The 17562-nt window shown below is 37.6% G+C and overlaps 1 protein-coding gene across 1 annotated transcript in view; it reads left to right on the top strand.

Annotated features, from left to right (window-relative positions):
* The window catches only part of LOC107085563 (tripartite motif-containing protein 66-like), a 24708-nt gene extending 13960 nt beyond the window's left edge, over window positions 1-10748 (top strand). The window contains exons 10-18 of the mRNA XM_015375953.1: window positions 1864-2073; window positions 4388-4508; window positions 4609-4690; window positions 4787-4958; window positions 6903-7774; window positions 7858-7978; window positions 8090-8164; window positions 9114-9266; window positions 9368-10748. Of these exons, the coding sequence (XP_015231439.1) occupies window positions 1864-2073; window positions 4388-4508; window positions 4609-4690; window positions 4787-4958; window positions 6903-7774; window positions 7858-7978; window positions 8090-8164; window positions 9114-9266; window positions 9368-9604 (2043 nt within the window). The 3' untranslated portion in view covers window positions 9605-10748. The remainder of the gene's footprint in view (window positions 1-1863; window positions 2074-4387; window positions 4509-4608; window positions 4691-4786; window positions 4959-6902; window positions 7775-7857; window positions 7979-8089; window positions 8165-9113; window positions 9267-9367) is intronic.
* The last annotated feature ends 6814 nt before the right edge of the window (window positions 10749-17562 follow it).

Genomic DNA, 17562 nt, shown 5'->3' with positions numbered 1-17562 from the left:
TATATATATACAGCTACTTTTTTCTACATGCACCTATTTCAGATGCACTATAATTATTATTTAGCTGTACCATTAGGATGTTTTAGCTAAGTATCATCATTACCTCTAACCACAACTGAATCTTTTTTGCCGCCACTCTGTACTCGTTTCAATGGGCAGAACCAAACTGCTTTGCATGATTTACCATTTGTGCTGCAATCTTGGTAGATGACCTGCAACATGCCCACTTGTTGCACATTCAAAACAAAAAATATTGCACATGCAATTTAGAGCCATTAATTTGGAATCTTTGAAGATCAGGTTCTTAATGTGAGAAATGTAATGATTAAATACAAAATGCTACAGAAATAGATTTCTTTATAAGTTGATCCAGTACAGCATTCTTTTTGGCACCATTGATGACATTTCAGTTTAGCTTAGATTCACCACATCTTTTATAAAATTGACCTAATTCAGGTTTGGAATGACATTACAAAATAACATTAATAAGCAAAATTGTAGATATATGTTCTTTTTTTTGGTTTTTAGTTTAAGATACTAAAGTTTTTGCCTTGATGTGTCTGTGTGTTTGTGCACATCTTTTACTTCACACGTGGTTTTGGCTGGGCATTACCAGCTAAAAAAAACTGTTTGTGCTTAGTCTCAGTGCACAATATGGTATACCACAAAAAGGTGTTTATATGAAACTCTCAAAAACCACCACTGTTCGGTCAAGTCCATTTCCCCTAAAAGTGCAGTTGCTCAGAGACTATGCAGCCACCCAAACAGCAACAAAAAACATTAAAGACAGCGTCGCTGTCAAATTGAAAGCCAGAGAATGATTAAAAGTGAGTCTGCTTTCAGTTCAGTAACGATTTATGATCGAAATTTACACTTTATTTCAAAGCCAGAGAACTAACTTCTACATTCTGTTTGCCCATTAACAGATGGTCCAGCATGAAATTGCTCTTGATTCTTATGAAGAAGAGGTGGTAAAAAAAATAGCTGCACTCACAATTAAAACAATGCATCCTAAAATTGCAGGAGTGCACTCATTGTCATCATGCTCACACTTTACACCAGAGGTGCTAGCAGCCACATAATCACCTCTCTCTCTAATAGAAGATTATGAGCACAAACATGTTACTTTTACGTTTTCGATTCACTGCGTCTGAAAATGATATAAAACCACTTGGGCTCAGTCATTTATGTACTTAACCTATCAGTAATGAGTCACTGTGGGAATAGCAGGCGCTGCCAGTTTGATTTTAGCTGTGGTTTGCTCCAAGAAGCTGCTCCCCAGCTTCCAAAGAGAAGAATTAGTGTCTTTTTTTCCTCCACTCTGAATCCTGCATCTTTTCCCCAGCGGGGTGTAGATCAGGTAAGTATTTTAATCACATGATATCTGGAAGCATGTGCTCAGTTTAAGTCTAACCTGAATAAGTATGATTGTGTACTTAAAAAAATAGAATTAAAAAATGTGCTAAACCATTTGCCAGCTTTCCTCCTCACATTATCTGAGACAGGGCTGAGGGTTTTAAAACAAATCTGTGCATTAGTTAAACTGCAATGTAAGACAGAATGGTGACAAGTGCTCTGCAGGTCTGGTTTAATCAAAGAACAGCACTAAACCTGCTGCTAAATTTGCATTTGATAATTGGTGTGGTAGCAAAACCTTTCATTGCCTGTATAATAACACTAATTTATGCAGGTGTGCGTGTAAAGACTGAATAGTTTATTTTCAAATAGGTTTCCAACTGTGTTTTATCTATTTCTACCAAACGCACATCCCACTCCTTTCCCTTTCAGCTGCTAATGGCTTGAACATGTGCACCTCTGCATCTGATTGAACTTTAAATTCCATTCTCTTACTGTTTGCAACAGAGGTCCACGTCCCTGGAGTTGTCTGCCAGAGCCCACGAACATGCTTCTGATGTGCAGAGCTGCAGGCTTAACCCCAGTTCGGTGTGCACCACCAGGAAGAGGCGCTCCCGGAGTATCCCAACAGAGCTGGCAGCCCCACCCTCCAGCCCCTACACTGAAAGGCATGCGGCAGGATGCACAAATGCTCAGGAAGCAGGGCCTGCAAAGAAGGTGACCCCTTCTTTAAGATCACTCAGTTTCTGCTTTAGCTTTGCAGAGAGGAGCTCATCCTATACAGTTTCTTAAAATGCAAAACTCACTTACTGAATACAAGCATTGTTTTCAGTTATATTACACATATATGCATGCTCTGCAACTGAATGAGACTTTATCATTGTATAAGGAAAATAAAAACACATAAATGACCTTATATGCAGTCCCAGTCAATGCACAACTGTGGTGCATGGAGAGCCAGCTTATCTTCCTGTTTAAGGCTAATTCAGTCTCAGAGGATAGATGACTAATTCTGTGGTTATACAGGTTCCAGAGCTTAGTGACTTAAAGCAACTGTGAAAGATGAGGGGATTATTAATAAGAACACAGAAACACCACAGAGGTACTGATTTCTAAATGCCTCCTGTTTATATTTTATTTGAATTAGTTACAAATTAATTTATACAGTTATCTAAAAAGTACAACATTGATCAGAAGGAGAAACTTTAGTTTTCATGATGCAATCTATGATTGACTTACAATGGAGAAAATGACATTTTAAGTGCGTGTGTGGAAATCCACCATTGTTGGACACAGATCATTTCTGCTTTTAACCCTTCTTAAAGGTATAGTGGAGGATGTTCTTTTTCTGGGTGGATCATCTAAATAAGTGGTCCTCTTAATTGTCAATCATTCTAGTGATGATATTTTAACGTAAGGTCGTCCTATGTGCTCGTCCCCATTTTCACTTAATGATAACAAGTCTGACATAGTTGAAATTTTGTAAATGTTCTATTGGAAAGTAAGCTTGTATGGGCGATGCAAACAGCAACCTTTAAAAAGAGCATGCACAAGGAGAAATGATCTGGTGCATGCTCTTGCATGCTTTTAATAGGCATTGCTAGTGTGGATACGGGTTGTGCATGGGCATTTTTTTTATGTGGAGAGGGCGTGTCTTTTCAAAAATTTGCAAAAATTGCTATACCCTTAAAGAAGTAGCTGCAGGAAAGATGTTTGTGCAGCTGTTAATGCTACTATCAAGTTTTTCAGACATCTGTTACAGAGACTTATCTTTGTTACACATATTTTAGTTAAAGTAGAAGTGTTGGATGGGATTTCCCATCTTTTCTGTCTTTACAGGTAGGACATGACCAGATTTACCAATGATTTAGTCTAATTTCACTCCAGATCAAACATATAATCCTTCTAATTGGTAAAGGAAAAACAACATTTTATTTCTTAGAATTTAGAATGGTTTGTCAAGTAGAAACAGATGACTGAAAGCCTCCAAGATATACTGAAATCCACTTTTCTTGTGGTTGACAAACTGCTCACACTTCATTTTTATTTTAGTGTTGTTGCAAAAACATGGTTTAAAAAGTAGGCATGTTAAGACCATGGCCTTTGATTAATGTTATGAGAAAACAGGATATGTGTAAATGTTTACAAACAGGTGCAAAAGTAGGACCTCAAGGTCACATGTCTGGTAGTTTGATTTTGAATGTTTCTATTTTCAGCATAATATAGGCTTCATTTAAACTTTCTAATTATGAGCCTCTAAATGAAGCAAGCCTTTAAAGCTGCTGTAAAATTAGAAAAAAAAAGAAACATTGCATTGTCTTATTTAGAGTCTTATTTACTCTTATTTTAAGAGTAAAAACACTCATTTGATTGGCAAATCATCTTATTAACCTGCTGAAATTAATACACTTAATTTAAGAAGTGTTGAGTTGTAGATCATTTTTGCAGTGTATACAATATTGCCTTTTGTTTTTTTTTAAAGAAATGTTTAAAATAATAATCCAGATGACTTAAGATCCATTGATATGTTCTGTCAACATGGGGGTGGGAGTTGGATTAGGACCTAAATGCAGAGATGACGGAGGCAGAGATGAGTTCTTGCAGGTTTAATGAAATAAAAAGGGCAAGAGAAACAAAATTCAAGCACAAAATACCAGAAACCTAAAACTAGGGGAAATCACACATGAGGAGTCAAGCAACGACAAGGAATCAGCACTAAATATTTGAAATAGGGAGAGTATATATGGGAGACAGAACAAAGACTGGGGTAATCAGCTGATATAGAGCAGGTGTGGATAGAAGAGGGCTATGGCAAAGGAGCCAGAGCCAAGGGTGCAACAGAGAGTAACTCAAGACTGCTTAAACATAACACAAAAAGGATACAAAACAAAGATCAACAAAATAGAATTACTTAGATAACTCAAAACTCAAAGTTCAAAAGGGGAGAACCATAACACTTCCAAAGAAAATCAAAATGAAAAGCAGATTTTCTATCAGATAACCTTGTAAGAACCTCTTTGTCTTTTTTCAGTATGATATCATGGATCTAAAACAAAGGAGAGCTTCAGATGGAGGACTCTGTATCGTCAATGAAACTGACCCAACCCCATCCAAAGGACTGTCTCCTTCCCTGCCATATAAGACTGAACCAGGTGTTGAATTGTATTTTTACATCGATTACTTTTATTGCATTTTCAAAAATGAGCTTATTTGTAAAACAGCCTACTGCATGTTTATCTTTTCTCTATTCAGATCACCCAACTGCTTTTGTTTATGAAGAGATTCATTATGGAGCCAAGGAGAAGCACAGATTACCAAGAAGTAGCATCAGCAGGTGTGTAAAATCTTCAGTAAAAATCCTTGTCTGGTATCCAGTCTCATGATAATAGAGTTTTGTCCATCATTGTCCAACCTCTGTTTCCCTGTGAAGTAATGGAGAGTCTCTGAAGGACTCGAGGTCTAAGGTTCCAGTGGTTTGCTTGGAGCGTCTCAAAATACTTGTGTCGCAGCTCCCCCCACATGGACGAAGACAGAGCGACCCTTTGCCCACCAGCGAGACGGAGAAGAGTGAAGTACCTTCTCAGCAGAGCCCATGGCAACAGGTACATCTTACTTATTAAATGCAATACAGAGGGTTTTAAAAATATTTATTTTCAAAATCCCAACAAAGTGGATAGGAAAAAGAATTATACAGGTATCAATTTTCATGACTTTTAAAAAAATATTGTACTGTATTTGGAGGCCGTCGCCACATGTGGAAAGTTAGGACAACTCTATTGGTTCTTCTCTAGGGGGCAATTTTTATATTGTCTGTTGTATTTTTATCTTTAATGGCATCTTGCATTAAGATTGCCCTTCGTACTCTATATAAGCTACTGGAACTAGAATTTTTCTGTAGGAGTAATCCCAAGAGATAAATTAAGTTGAGTCTTAAGTCTATATTGGATTGACTCTGATGATTTGAATCCCAACACAGAAGTGAACTATCTTGTTGGCTTAGATTCTTATTTAAAATCCAACAAGTCTCCACAATGGCGTAACGACACAACAATAGGCCCGTAAGCAACATTATCTGGGTGGGCCCCATACGAAGTACAACAGATCTGGCATGTGTTGGGGTATAAATAAGGTCCGGTCAGTCAACTTAGTATCAAGTGGGTTTAATAGGAATTTTTCGCACCATTACATCTGCAAAGAGCAATGGCGTAACTATCGGTAAGCAGAAACTGCACTTGCCAAGAGGCCCCCGACCTCTTAGGGGCCCCGTCACTGACTCCTGGTAGGCCCCATTTTTAGTAATGGTGCGAAAAATTGCTATTTTACCCACCTGATGCTAGTCTGTCTGACCGGACCTTATTTATACCGCAACACATGGCAGATTTCAACATGATGGTGAGCTGTTTAAACACGACACCAATAGCAAATAAGACAGTGGTACTTTTAATTACTATGTTAATAACTGTGCATAATTTATTAGACAGTTGGTAAAAAATACACTCATATAATATGTTTCAAACTGCAATAAAGATCTTACAAGAACAATGTATTTGAGTATTTTATTTTTACACTATGGCTTGGAATTATGGGTAATCCAATGGGGCGAAAGGGGTGTTGTACTTCATGTGGGGCCCACCCTGATAATGTTGCCACTTTTTTTTATTGTGCCCATTTAGTATTATTGTGTTGTAACGCCTTTGGCAGAGAGACGTCCTAGTCCACAACTGCGTAGGTGGCCTACCAGGTGTCAGTGATGGGGCCCCTAAAAGGTCGGGAGCCCCTAAGCAACTGCAGTCTCTGCTTACCGATATTTACGCCATTGGGTCTCCAGGTGTGCTTTTAATTGCATTTCAATTGCTTTGTTTATACCTGAAAACAAGCTACTCCCTCACCAACCAACAGCTGCGGTAAAAATCTTGGACACCAAACTAATCGGATGAAATCCTGTCCCCAAAATCTGGATATGATGATCCTTAAAAACGTTTTGCAGTTTTCGCAAATTAGAAGATTACATGGGCTGACATGACGAGTGAACTGGAGGTTTCACTTAAAGCTACTGGTTCAGTAACTTGTGCACTTTTTTGTGTTTTCTGTCGTAACATTTATTTGACTGGAACTTAAATTTTAGACCAGATGTTCTAAAACAAACAAATCATTTAGTACCAATCCCATTCTGACAGAAACATGAAAATTCATTGGTACTGGATGAGTGTCAGAGAGATTCATTTTGATTACAGAATCCCATGTGGAAAGGTTCAACGTTTGCTAAAGTCAAAGACACCCTCACTGAAGACATAGCTACAAACTTCAGAGTTTATTAACTTTATATAAATGTTTGAGCAAATGGATTAGAAAATGCTTAACACCTGTCCCTATACAAATAAATTATTTCTTCTTTCAGCACAATCATTCATATGTGGTACAAACTAAACACATTCGAACACGTACTATTGGCAGATTAATACATGCTCCTATCTGTGTTGGTGAAATGTTAATGTCTCCTAACCTTCTCTGAGAAATGTAATATAGCACTTCTTTTATCACCACAGGAAACAGCCGAGGGGTCTGACACCAGAAGGAAGACTCTTTCACTAAAGGTGCAACCTGCTCGCAGCCCGTCTGCCACTTACTCTGACTCCTGTGAGTTCAGCCACGACAACAGGCGACTCGGCTCCCAAACAACATCCACACAGCTTCCTACTAACTCCAAGTTTGTACCAGAAAGTTATTTAGCCCTTGATCTGGACTCTGACTCAGATCCCAGGTCAGTTTTGGAGGACGTCATCTGTTATTCAAATGATCCAGAGCCACCCCTGAACTCTGACGGATCGGTTGACTCTGATCCGAATGCAGCATCTTCCTCTGAGGCTGAGTTTGAGCTTGTAGCTAGAAGGGAATCCTCAGGCTCACGTGAGATGAGGCAGGATTCAGACCCGAGCCTGGAGTATGAGGCAGAGCCAGATATGGATGCAGGGTCAGACGAAGGTCAGGGGTTGGGTGCTGATCCAGAATCAGGGGATGCAGAGACAGAGTCTGACACCCAGCCTGAATACGATCCAAACTTTCAGGTAGAAACAGACTCGGATGCTATTTCTGGACAGCCTCCAGATTCTCAGGGCTCTGTGGAATCTGATCTGGACTTGGAGTCTGAACCTGAACCTACGACTGACGACCCCCAGCCGCTCCGTTCTGACCAGGAGGAGGAACAGCAGATGGGTCTGGGCCCGAGGCAGCTTCTAATCGCAAACCCCCCCGCTCAGAGGGACACTGACGATGTTCAGGAGGAGCAGGACGTGGATCAGATGGAGAGCGAGGACTTCTGTGCTGTCTGTCTGATAGGGGGGGAGCTGCTGTGCTGTGATCGCTGTCCCAAAGTCTTCCACTTATCATGCCACGTCCCTCCGCTGCTAAGCTTTCCAATGTAAGCTTTTTAATTATACACCCAACATCTCTAAAGTCCTCCTCAGGTAAGACTGAACTTAACCTGTGTTTTATCCTGTTCAGTGGCGACTGGCTGTGCAGCGTTTGCAGAGATGTTTCACATCCTGAAGTTGAATACGACTGTGAGAATGAGAGGTCATCTGGAGCGAGCACCTCACACAGACTGTCTCCTTGTGATCAGAGGGTATGGTTTTTATCTTAGCTGCAGGATTCAGCTCAATAACTCATTGTTTCTGGCTTCTTTAAGGACTTTTCTTATTTCCAAAATGTTTCCTGTTTTTTTTTTTGACTGTAGAAATGTGAGCGACTAGCTCTTCTCATTCTCAGCAACATCTTGAGTGCTCCTTTCCACGAACCTGTCAGTCCACTAGTAAGTGATTGTTTTTTTCCCACAATCTAGTTACAGTGAAGGACATATTACTTTTCTTTTATCATGCTTTAGCTGTAGACACACAGATATGCTCTTAGGAGGTTATATCAAGGCTGTAGACACACAAACACCCTTTGATCGTTGCTGTTTTTGGAGCTCATTTGTTTCTCTCATTGATTTTTTTTTTATTTTACACAAAGCTTCTTTCATATCCGCATTGTTTTATCCAAGCATTGTAGATACATCTTTAGGGCCCAACTCATGTCTTTAACATATTTTCATCAAATCCAACAGATGTATTTTATGGACAAAAGTTTCTGTACAAGTCATGATCTGAGTTGATTTATAAAACTTCTTTTTTTCAAATAATGGATTCAGTTTATTAAGGAAAAAACTACGAAGCTAACATATCACTGTGTGTGTTAAAAAATAATTACCCCCTAAATTCAGTAACTGCTTGTGCTACCGTAGACGGATCTGACATAAACTAAACAGGTTGGGGTGATTTTACCAGCCTCCTGCTGCAGGTATCTGTTGTGTATCAATAAAATTAGCTTCAACAAAAACATTTACTTTAGATGGTGACTTAGTATAACCTGGGTTAGTTATTTTTTTTGTTATCCTCTGTAACGGTATGAAAGAAATGCAGTCCTTTGCTTGCAGTTCTGCAAATTGTGCTGCTTGCAGCCACCAAATTGTTGGCGGGTCCCCTAGCAACTCCCCACTTCCTGTGCTAAATTTTAGGATGGCTGATTTGCATTACATTTTTCGCAAGTATGTTTTAAATAGCCTGAAGCAGAGTTCTAACAGAATACATCGGAGTGCTATGCAAATAGAGAAGGAAATACCCTGGGAGATTTAAACTGGTTCATTTTTTGGGGGGTTTTCACAGACCGGTGGATAAGGGAATATTGTAGAAGGTCCTGAATGCCTCTGTTTTGTCTTCTAGGCACGTCATTACTACCAGATCATCAAAAGGCCAATGGATCTGTCTGTGATCAAAGCCAAACTTAATAACAGCAGTCCAAGACATTACAGCTCCCCGGACCAGTTCGTAGCTGATGTTTATCTCATGTTCCGCAACTGTGCAAAGTTTAATTATGTGAGTTTAACAATCTTAATCACGTTTAATTCTATTTCAGTTTAACCTGAGTTTCATATAAATTATAAGCAAATTCTTTTTTTTTTAACTCCCAACTACAGCCGGACTCTGAGGTGGCCCAGGCAGGCCGCAGCCTGGAGGCGTTCTTCACGTCGAAGCTGAAAGAGGTTTTCCCAGATAGAGATTTCCCTTTGGCTGAGGCCGACTCTGACAGCGATGAGTACGATGAGACCTGCAGGGCTGCCGACGGCAGCTTCCTGTGGCCAGAGAGGCGGGAGCAGTGCCACCGGAAGAGGAAGAGGAGGCAGTCCCTGAAGTCCAGGAGGCATCACTTTTAAGTTAACAGCGATCAGAATGAAACTGTATTTACAAGAAGTTGTTTTTATCTTACTAGAAACATTTCAAGTGACAGCCTCTGAGTTCATAAAAAGATATTTGTGAAATCATATTTAGTTGACCAATGACAATGTGGTTTGTTTTAAAATGTCAGTACTGCCATCTGATGGTGGCTAAACATATTTTCTGTAGGTATTCTTCCTCCAGGCAGCTAATCTGAGGAGCTGAACGATGAGGGATAGTTTTGGTGGCAGAGTTTATGGAGATCCTCTTGTAGCCATAAACAAGTTTAATGCGTTACTATAAAAGCTTCTTTATCATATCACAGTATAACCCCATGATGCACTGCAATGCTTACTGCTTTATCTATTTACATGTAGACATGTCATGCACGCTTTCTGCTCTACTGTATGCTGTATTGTACAGACAGGATGTAGCTGGATGTTTTTTGGAACCTCATATTACTACTTTTTTAAGTGACATGATCCTCGTTATAAACAAAATGTTAAAATGTTAATGCTGGTAAATTCTGCAATGTTTTACTGTTATCTTGTATAAGAAACACTTCCGCTGTTGTTTCCCATTAGTTTCCTCTTTATATAATGTTTTTTTGTTTTGGTCATTCGAAAATTAACTGAAAATTGTCTCTTAATTAGTTCTTCTGGTAAGAAAAAGGGTGACAGGCTGTGAACACAACAGCTTCAGTTAAAGCTGTAAGGATAAGAGATATATGGACTATAAAAATAGATTTATATTGAATCACAAATATTTAAGCAAATTCAATCAATGCTGTACAAAAAGCCGTACACATTTATTGAAATTGAGACTGAATAAGAGAGTATTTCATAGATATATGGAAATTTGCAACACCTCGAATAATTTACTGTTTACAGATGTTTTAAGCTACTGCATCTCAAAGGAAACATCCAGACTTTTCCACCTGGTGCATAAATTTATTATACAAATTATTTAATCTTGTATTTCCTTTTGTTTTAAGGAAGACTGAACAAGTTAACTATTATCTAAGTTTTTTTCTCTCCCTTTTAATTGTAAACGTTTAACTGGAACACATTAACAATATACTCGCTGGTTTAAATGTATACCCATTGAAAGTGTCATTATTTCTTAAATAAATAGGACATTTGAAAACTGCTATTTGAATTGAAGATATTTATTTTTCTTTGTGGGGCAAAACAGCACTATGAACAAAAAAACAAAAACTGAAAGACAGCTTTACAACAGAGATTAATCAAGTTTGCACTAGTTGGATGATTGAGCAAAAAGAAAGAGAGTATAGATTAACACAAATGTGCATAAAATAAAAAAAAATTGTTTGTTTACCGGGGAAACTTAATACCATACTGGAAAACAAACAACAACAACAAAAAAAACAACATAATGAGGTTATTTATTGAGGGAAATTTTTATTTTTATTTTGTTTTCTTTCTTTTTACGAAAGTATCACAGACATTAGCATCTGACAAAAACTTTATAAAATCACAAAAATTACTGCTTACTCCTGTATATAAAATCAATAGAATTTAATGGACCAACAGAATGAAACTGATCTGAACTTAATTAAATATCTAGTTTTAAGAAGATCAGAGTGTCTGAACATAATCTGTCAAATGTTTATCTTACAAAATGCAAAATCTCTGCATAATAAACTTGTCTTTACCCAGACACCAGTTTCTCTTAGTTACTCCTCAAAAAAAGGAAATACGTGAGATCATAATGCCTAAGAGCTCAGAAGTGGGAGGGAGATATTTTTCTGTGGCTTATTGAGGTATTAACTCTTGCTTTTAATCACACATCTCGTTAGTGAATAAGGAACCATTTTATCACCCACAGTACAGCTAAAGGAGGCAGACTTTGGTTCTTTAAACTAAATGTTAAGTTTTAGCAGCCAAACTCTGATTGGGTTGAAATAACTACTTTTTTGACATTTACAGGATAAGTAGCCTGATTATTAGGGACCAAATTAAAGCCTGAACATGAGAGGTTAGGTTAAAAAAACATTTCTGTAAGCAAATAACTACTGGAAGTAACAAGGTAACAGGGTAATAAGCTACAGACTCTTATCCCTATAAAACTGACCTGAGTGTTGAAAGATGTAGTCAACATCAGAGAACCCACAACTACTCAAAACTCAAATACAAAACCAACAGAAAACAACAGACTTCAATGACCCAGTAAAAAAATGTTGAATTGCATCTAACATGTAATGCGCTTAGCAGGATTGGTCTCCTGGTGCTGAGAGTGTGAGCCCACAGATATGACATACAGTACAAGTAGACTCCTGGATAGGTTTTAGAAAAACAAACTGGTTCTGACTGGAACCTGTTTTGTAGTTGCCATGACTAAGCAGTAGAACTAGTTTTCTTTATTGCTCTCATGCATGTTTGGTCCATGAGGAGCTGGCGCCCCCTGCTTTTTGCAGAGAAGAGGGTCAAATTAGTTAGCATTTTATTCTGCCCCAGGATCTAGAAGCTTTACTACTCTACAGATACATACCTTATTTTGCACCTTTACAAAAATGGAGAGAAGACAATAAATCTTATTGTCCCAGGTATCTGCTGTGATCCCTTCCAATACCCACAATAGCAGAGGATTCTCCAAGTCCCAGTTAATATGTAAGCAACGTTATTGCTACAGTAACATTCTTATCTCATATATTGGATATTACTCTTGTGGGTTTTACTCTGTCTTTCTCTGAAAGTAATTACATTCTGTCAGTTTAATGTGGGTCCAGAAAATCCTCTTTTCCGTCTGTTGCATTATGGCATAAAATCAATAGTGTGCACATTTTACCATTATGGTACAGGCAGCAGCAGACAGCCCACTTTACTATGGATAATATCAGCCTATTTTGCCATATTTGAGCAATTATGGACTTTGGTTGATATGACTTTTACCAGGGGTTATTTAGCATTAAAAATTCTTTTAACATATTTTCAAAAGAAGCATGAAATACATGTTTTAAATGTTTCCAGATTTTATGAAGCAGTATGATACAACATTGTTTTAGAGCAATTTAAGTTTTCAAGGTATTCATAATGTGCAATGTACAATTGTAAAAGGGCTCATCATTCTTAATTGTATTTCCACAGTACTTGCTTTTTTTGCTGTATCAAAACACTTTTAAATGAATCTATTTATGTAGCTGAATCTGGTTTCCAGTGTTTGACACTACACCCGGCCCCACTTCATGCTGTAGTGGATAGTGTTAATGCTTGCACTACATTATTTAAAAAAGGTGTCAAACTGTTCAGCAGATCTTGCAAACTGAGCACTGCAACATCAGAGACTTTGTATATTGATATTTAAGGCATGCTTTCTTTTTAAGGTATTGCCCAAGGAAAATTAACTAGTGACATAAGTGAAATTAAGCAAAATGAAAGGAATCTTCCTTTAGTGGCAGGGAGACACATCCACAGAAAATGATAACATGCAAGATGTTAGAGAAAACAAAACAGAGAGTTTTTAATATCTTTCTGTATAAGACTGTTCCTACTATTTTGCCAGAACCATTTCCTGCAGAATACTGCAGTAGTTCCGGTGCAACTCAGCTTTACATGTGATCTGCTCTCTTCCAGATCTCATCTTTGAGATGTTTGTTTTAGAAGTGTACCTTATAACGTCCAGTCTCCAGGAAAACGGCATTTGTCATGTGATTGGCTGCCTGAAGGGCTTCGCTTGTGGCAGAAAAAACTGTGGCGCCAAGTCTATGGCCTAACTCATCAATAATGGTTTTGGTAAAAGGTAGAAGCCTGTCTGATGGGAGCAAACAGCGGGTTTGGTTACTGCTAATTACTCTTAAAGTCATAGGCCTAATGTTTATCTTTCTGCTTAATACAGGGTTCATGTGTGCCTTGAACGCATTTTTATTGGGTTGATGGGTACAGTAGTTCAGCTTTGCTACATGATGATATTTTTTCTCACCACTGCTGGACAATCTGATGTTAAAATAAAAGTAAGAGCAATTCTAACAAGAAACCAAATAAATGTTGTGCTAACCATTTAAAATGTAATTAAATTAAAAAATTTTATAAGAACAACAAAGAATAGCAACACTTCCTGCAGCTCATTCATTTCTGGAACAGTTCCTAAATGTTCATAATTTCTGTAGAAAAAAAAAATTCAAATATCCACATTATGGAGTTTTATTTTATGGAAAAGTTAAAAGTTAGGTTTCCTATAAAAAGAATTAACCCACAGATTTACAATAATTTCCCTAATTTTTTTCACCTAACATTTATCTGAAAGCTGTTTTTTTCCAGGGGAGAAAAGATATTATGAAATTCAGAAAAAAAAAGGGAAAAAAAAAAAAAGAAATCAACATTCAAAGTACAAGTGCAAAGCCAATCAAGCAATAGGAAAAATATTCCTGCAAAAATATTTAAGAAGCTCACCTTGGTAACTAAGCTTCAACATGGTCTACTCTAAATTAGAATCAGGTTCATTGCCGAGTCATAGATCTGATATTGTTAACAACATATAAAGATATGATCTCGCATAAACAAATTAATGTGGGAAAAAAGATGATTGATGCTGTGAGTTCTGTATCAAACATTTAAAATTCCAAATTCCCCTGAATCACATCAATTCACCTTATAAACTTGTATCCGATTTACTTTCATAATCTTAATTTCATAATGTTTTATTACCTCTCAGACCACTCAAAAGTTGTGTACAAACAAAAACAAACTTCAAGATTTGTCAACAGTAATAATATTATCTTTTTACTGACAATGAGGAAGAGCTAAGGCGCAGTATTAATATTTGTCCACCAGGTGGCGACAAACAACAAGATAAATCCAGGATGCCACGGTGAATAAACCCAAGTTCCTGATAGGTGTTAAAGACAGATGTTTACAGCCTTAAAACCCAATAAATTTCACGACGTGCGTCTTTAACAATAGAATCAACAGACATATCATATTTTAACCAAAGCAGTGGGTATATTTTCAGGGACTTTTGTCCCTTTTCGCCTTCCTTAGTCATCTACTCGCGGAAAAGTTTTTGTGTGACGATCACCCCTTAACTGTAGGATCGTTCTTGTTGAACTCTGTTAGATGCGGATATCAATGTAGAAACACGACAAGGCAGCATGTGTGTCACTTCTGTCCACTTTTATTGTCACGATATTTTAAGACCTCAAATCACCCTGGAGCGTTTACATCCCGTTGCCATGGCGATGTGTATCATATGAGAGTTTTCATTTTAAACCTAAAACTAAAGTTTTTTTTATTATTTTTTTTGGACATTCATTTATTTATTTCAATGACATAAACTCAAGCTGACTCTTCCATTAAAACATTTCTAAATTAAAAATGATACTTAAACAGATTCATAATGCTTTCACCCTTTTTCTGTCCATTTTCTTTAAAAATAATGGAAAAACTGTCCATTCTGTATCTTTGAGTGGTGGGGTAATGTCTATGGAGTGTTGAGGTGTTATTTCTCCAAGTTACCTTTATGAATTTGATTTACTGTTGTTTCTGCAGTGGCCTAAATTTTTTTTTCCACACTTCTCTCCTCGTTGCTTTCCAAGGCTGAGCCCAGCAAGGGCAGAGATTAGCTTTAACCAGGATTAAACCAATGAGGAAAATTTGAATTTGTTGGCCCTTATCTTCTAGCAACATGTGGTGCCCTAAGCGAATGGCAGAATTTGATCTTTTGCTTCCCTATAGCAAAGCGTATTTTTCTTTTTTTTTTTTTTTTTTTGCCAGTAGACACTTATCACACTTGACCGTTGAAGACAGGAAGGGGGGGCTTTAAGTGGTTTGTTTATAGGGAAACAACATGCTCTTGTTTGCTGCATCAGAATAACAGCATACTCCTTGACATCCACTATCCTTTTTAGTAAAAAGCCTGAAAGCAGTGCAGGGGCGGGGTTTTTCTGGTTAAGCTCTATCATCACTGGAAAGGTGAAAAATGACCAAAAGATGGTATCTATCATTTTAGTCTTTACTTAGATTATAATCTCACAATTGCAAACTTAAACTTTAAAGCTTTTTATTTGGTCTTAATGAAATACACCAAAACAAAATAGTGCATCATTGTTTAGTAGACGGGAAAGGATACAGGGTTTTCAAATCTCTTTGAAATCTCTTACATAGAAATCTGAAAGGTCTAATATGCTCAGTGACTTATTTTAATCTAATACCCCCTTAGAGATGTGTTTAGATTAGATAAAACAACAATAATAATAATAAAAAAAAATTATATTTTGAAAACTGCAAAGAAGTAAATAGCCCCATATTTTCAAGGCAAAGACTACTGTATTGTGGATTGGCAGCAGCCTCCTGTGACTCCCATATACAAATGTTAGAGGATGGATGGATGAACAGCAAAGAATTTGACTTCAAATATGGTATAACACCTGTTAAAGTATTTATACAGTTCAAACTCTTTTACAGTACTGTATGTGATAACTGTAACTCAATGGCTTTTATTGATATCTCATCTGCATATACAGTTTTTTATTTTTTCATGTTTTCTTCTGCGAAAGTCTGGTGTGTGCTGTATTCCACTCCTTTTATTCTGACAAAATTAAATAAAGACCGTAGCAAACAACTGACTGCAGAAATGACATAATAATAATAAAAAAAGAGTCAAGTAATGTCCAAGCGGTTTGCCAGCAAAATAACATCAGTCGGTGATAACGTCGTGGAGATTTTTAAAGTAGGTTCATTTAACAATGTCCTACGTTGTCAGCAACTTACAGAGCACTTTCCAAATTATGATCTCAAATTATAAAGTGTATTGCACAACTCCAACCTGTCCATATAGCTTCTACCCTCTGGTCCTAGCTTCTGTTCATTCACCTTTTGCTGGGTGAAAAGTAAGAACTCTATCCAGGGTAGGAAAGAAGTTCCAGTCGGCTGTGCTGAATCCGGACAGCCTTCATACTAACGGACATCATTATGTGACGGCTACACACAGATGATGCTGGTCAAATGGGGACTACAGCCTTTGGGAAAATAACTACATAAACATAAGTTCTTCAAATGTAGAGAACAGATTAAGCTCTCCATTATAAATCCTAAAACACATAAAGATGCATATAATAGCATGTGTCACACAGAGTACATGTGTATAATGTATTTTTGTTAAACTCTGTGAGGTGGGCTATACCTTTATGTCATGTCAAGCAAAAAATCTTGGGCAACCATATAGCTCCTAGCAGGAGCTAGGAATGTCAGAAGGTCCCTATGCTACATGAATTGGTGCCACAAAGCATCATGCTTTCTTGTCCAAACTCCTCCCTTACTGTCAGCATTATTGGGTAACACTTGTTAGGGCAATCACTGGTGCCATGGCTTAAGCATCTTTACTAATTTGTGGTATTGTGACCGAGCCAAGTACTCCAATGTCCTGCTAATGATATGAATGTCTGAGGCAGGTGTGTTGAAGCCGAGCCACATCTAAAAGGTGCAGATATACAGCTCAGGTAGGAACTCTTGAGAAAAGGATAACTACTATTTCAATTTGAAATCTGCAAATCTGGTGGTTATGGAAGGGTGGAAAGAAGATAGAAAAGCAAAGCTACTTTGACCTTTTTGTATATGTTTAGAAAAATAACTGTAGTGATGCGCATAACCTCATCAGGTTTGCGGAGGAGTTGGTGTGTGTCTCCAGCAGTCTAAGGGCGAGAGGCTAGGTACACCATGAACAGTCAACTAGTCCATTGCAGGGCAACACAGAGACACACACAGGACAAACAATCACGCATATTTAAATGTAGACAAACCAATTAACTGTACAGTCATGTGTTTGGACTTTGGAATGGAGGAAGATGCAAACTCAATGCAGAAAGACCCCAGAGTGGGGTAAAAACCCAGTACCATGTTGAGGAAAGGCAACAGTATATTTCTATTCTATTCTATTCTATTCTATTCTATTCTATTCTATTCTATTCTATTCTATTCTATTCTATTCTATTCTATTCTATTCT

This window comes from Cyprinodon variegatus, unplaced genomic scaffold (genome assembly GCF_000732505.1).
Source record: "Cyprinodon variegatus isolate N-32 unplaced genomic scaffold, C_variegatus-1.0 Scaffold128, whole genome shotgun sequence".
In the NCBI taxonomy this organism is placed as follows: Eukaryota; Metazoa; Chordata; class Actinopteri; order Cyprinodontiformes; family Cyprinodontidae; genus Cyprinodon; species Cyprinodon variegatus.
Note: the sequence above shows the minus strand (reverse complement) of the source record. Positions and strands in the feature narration are given on the sequence as shown.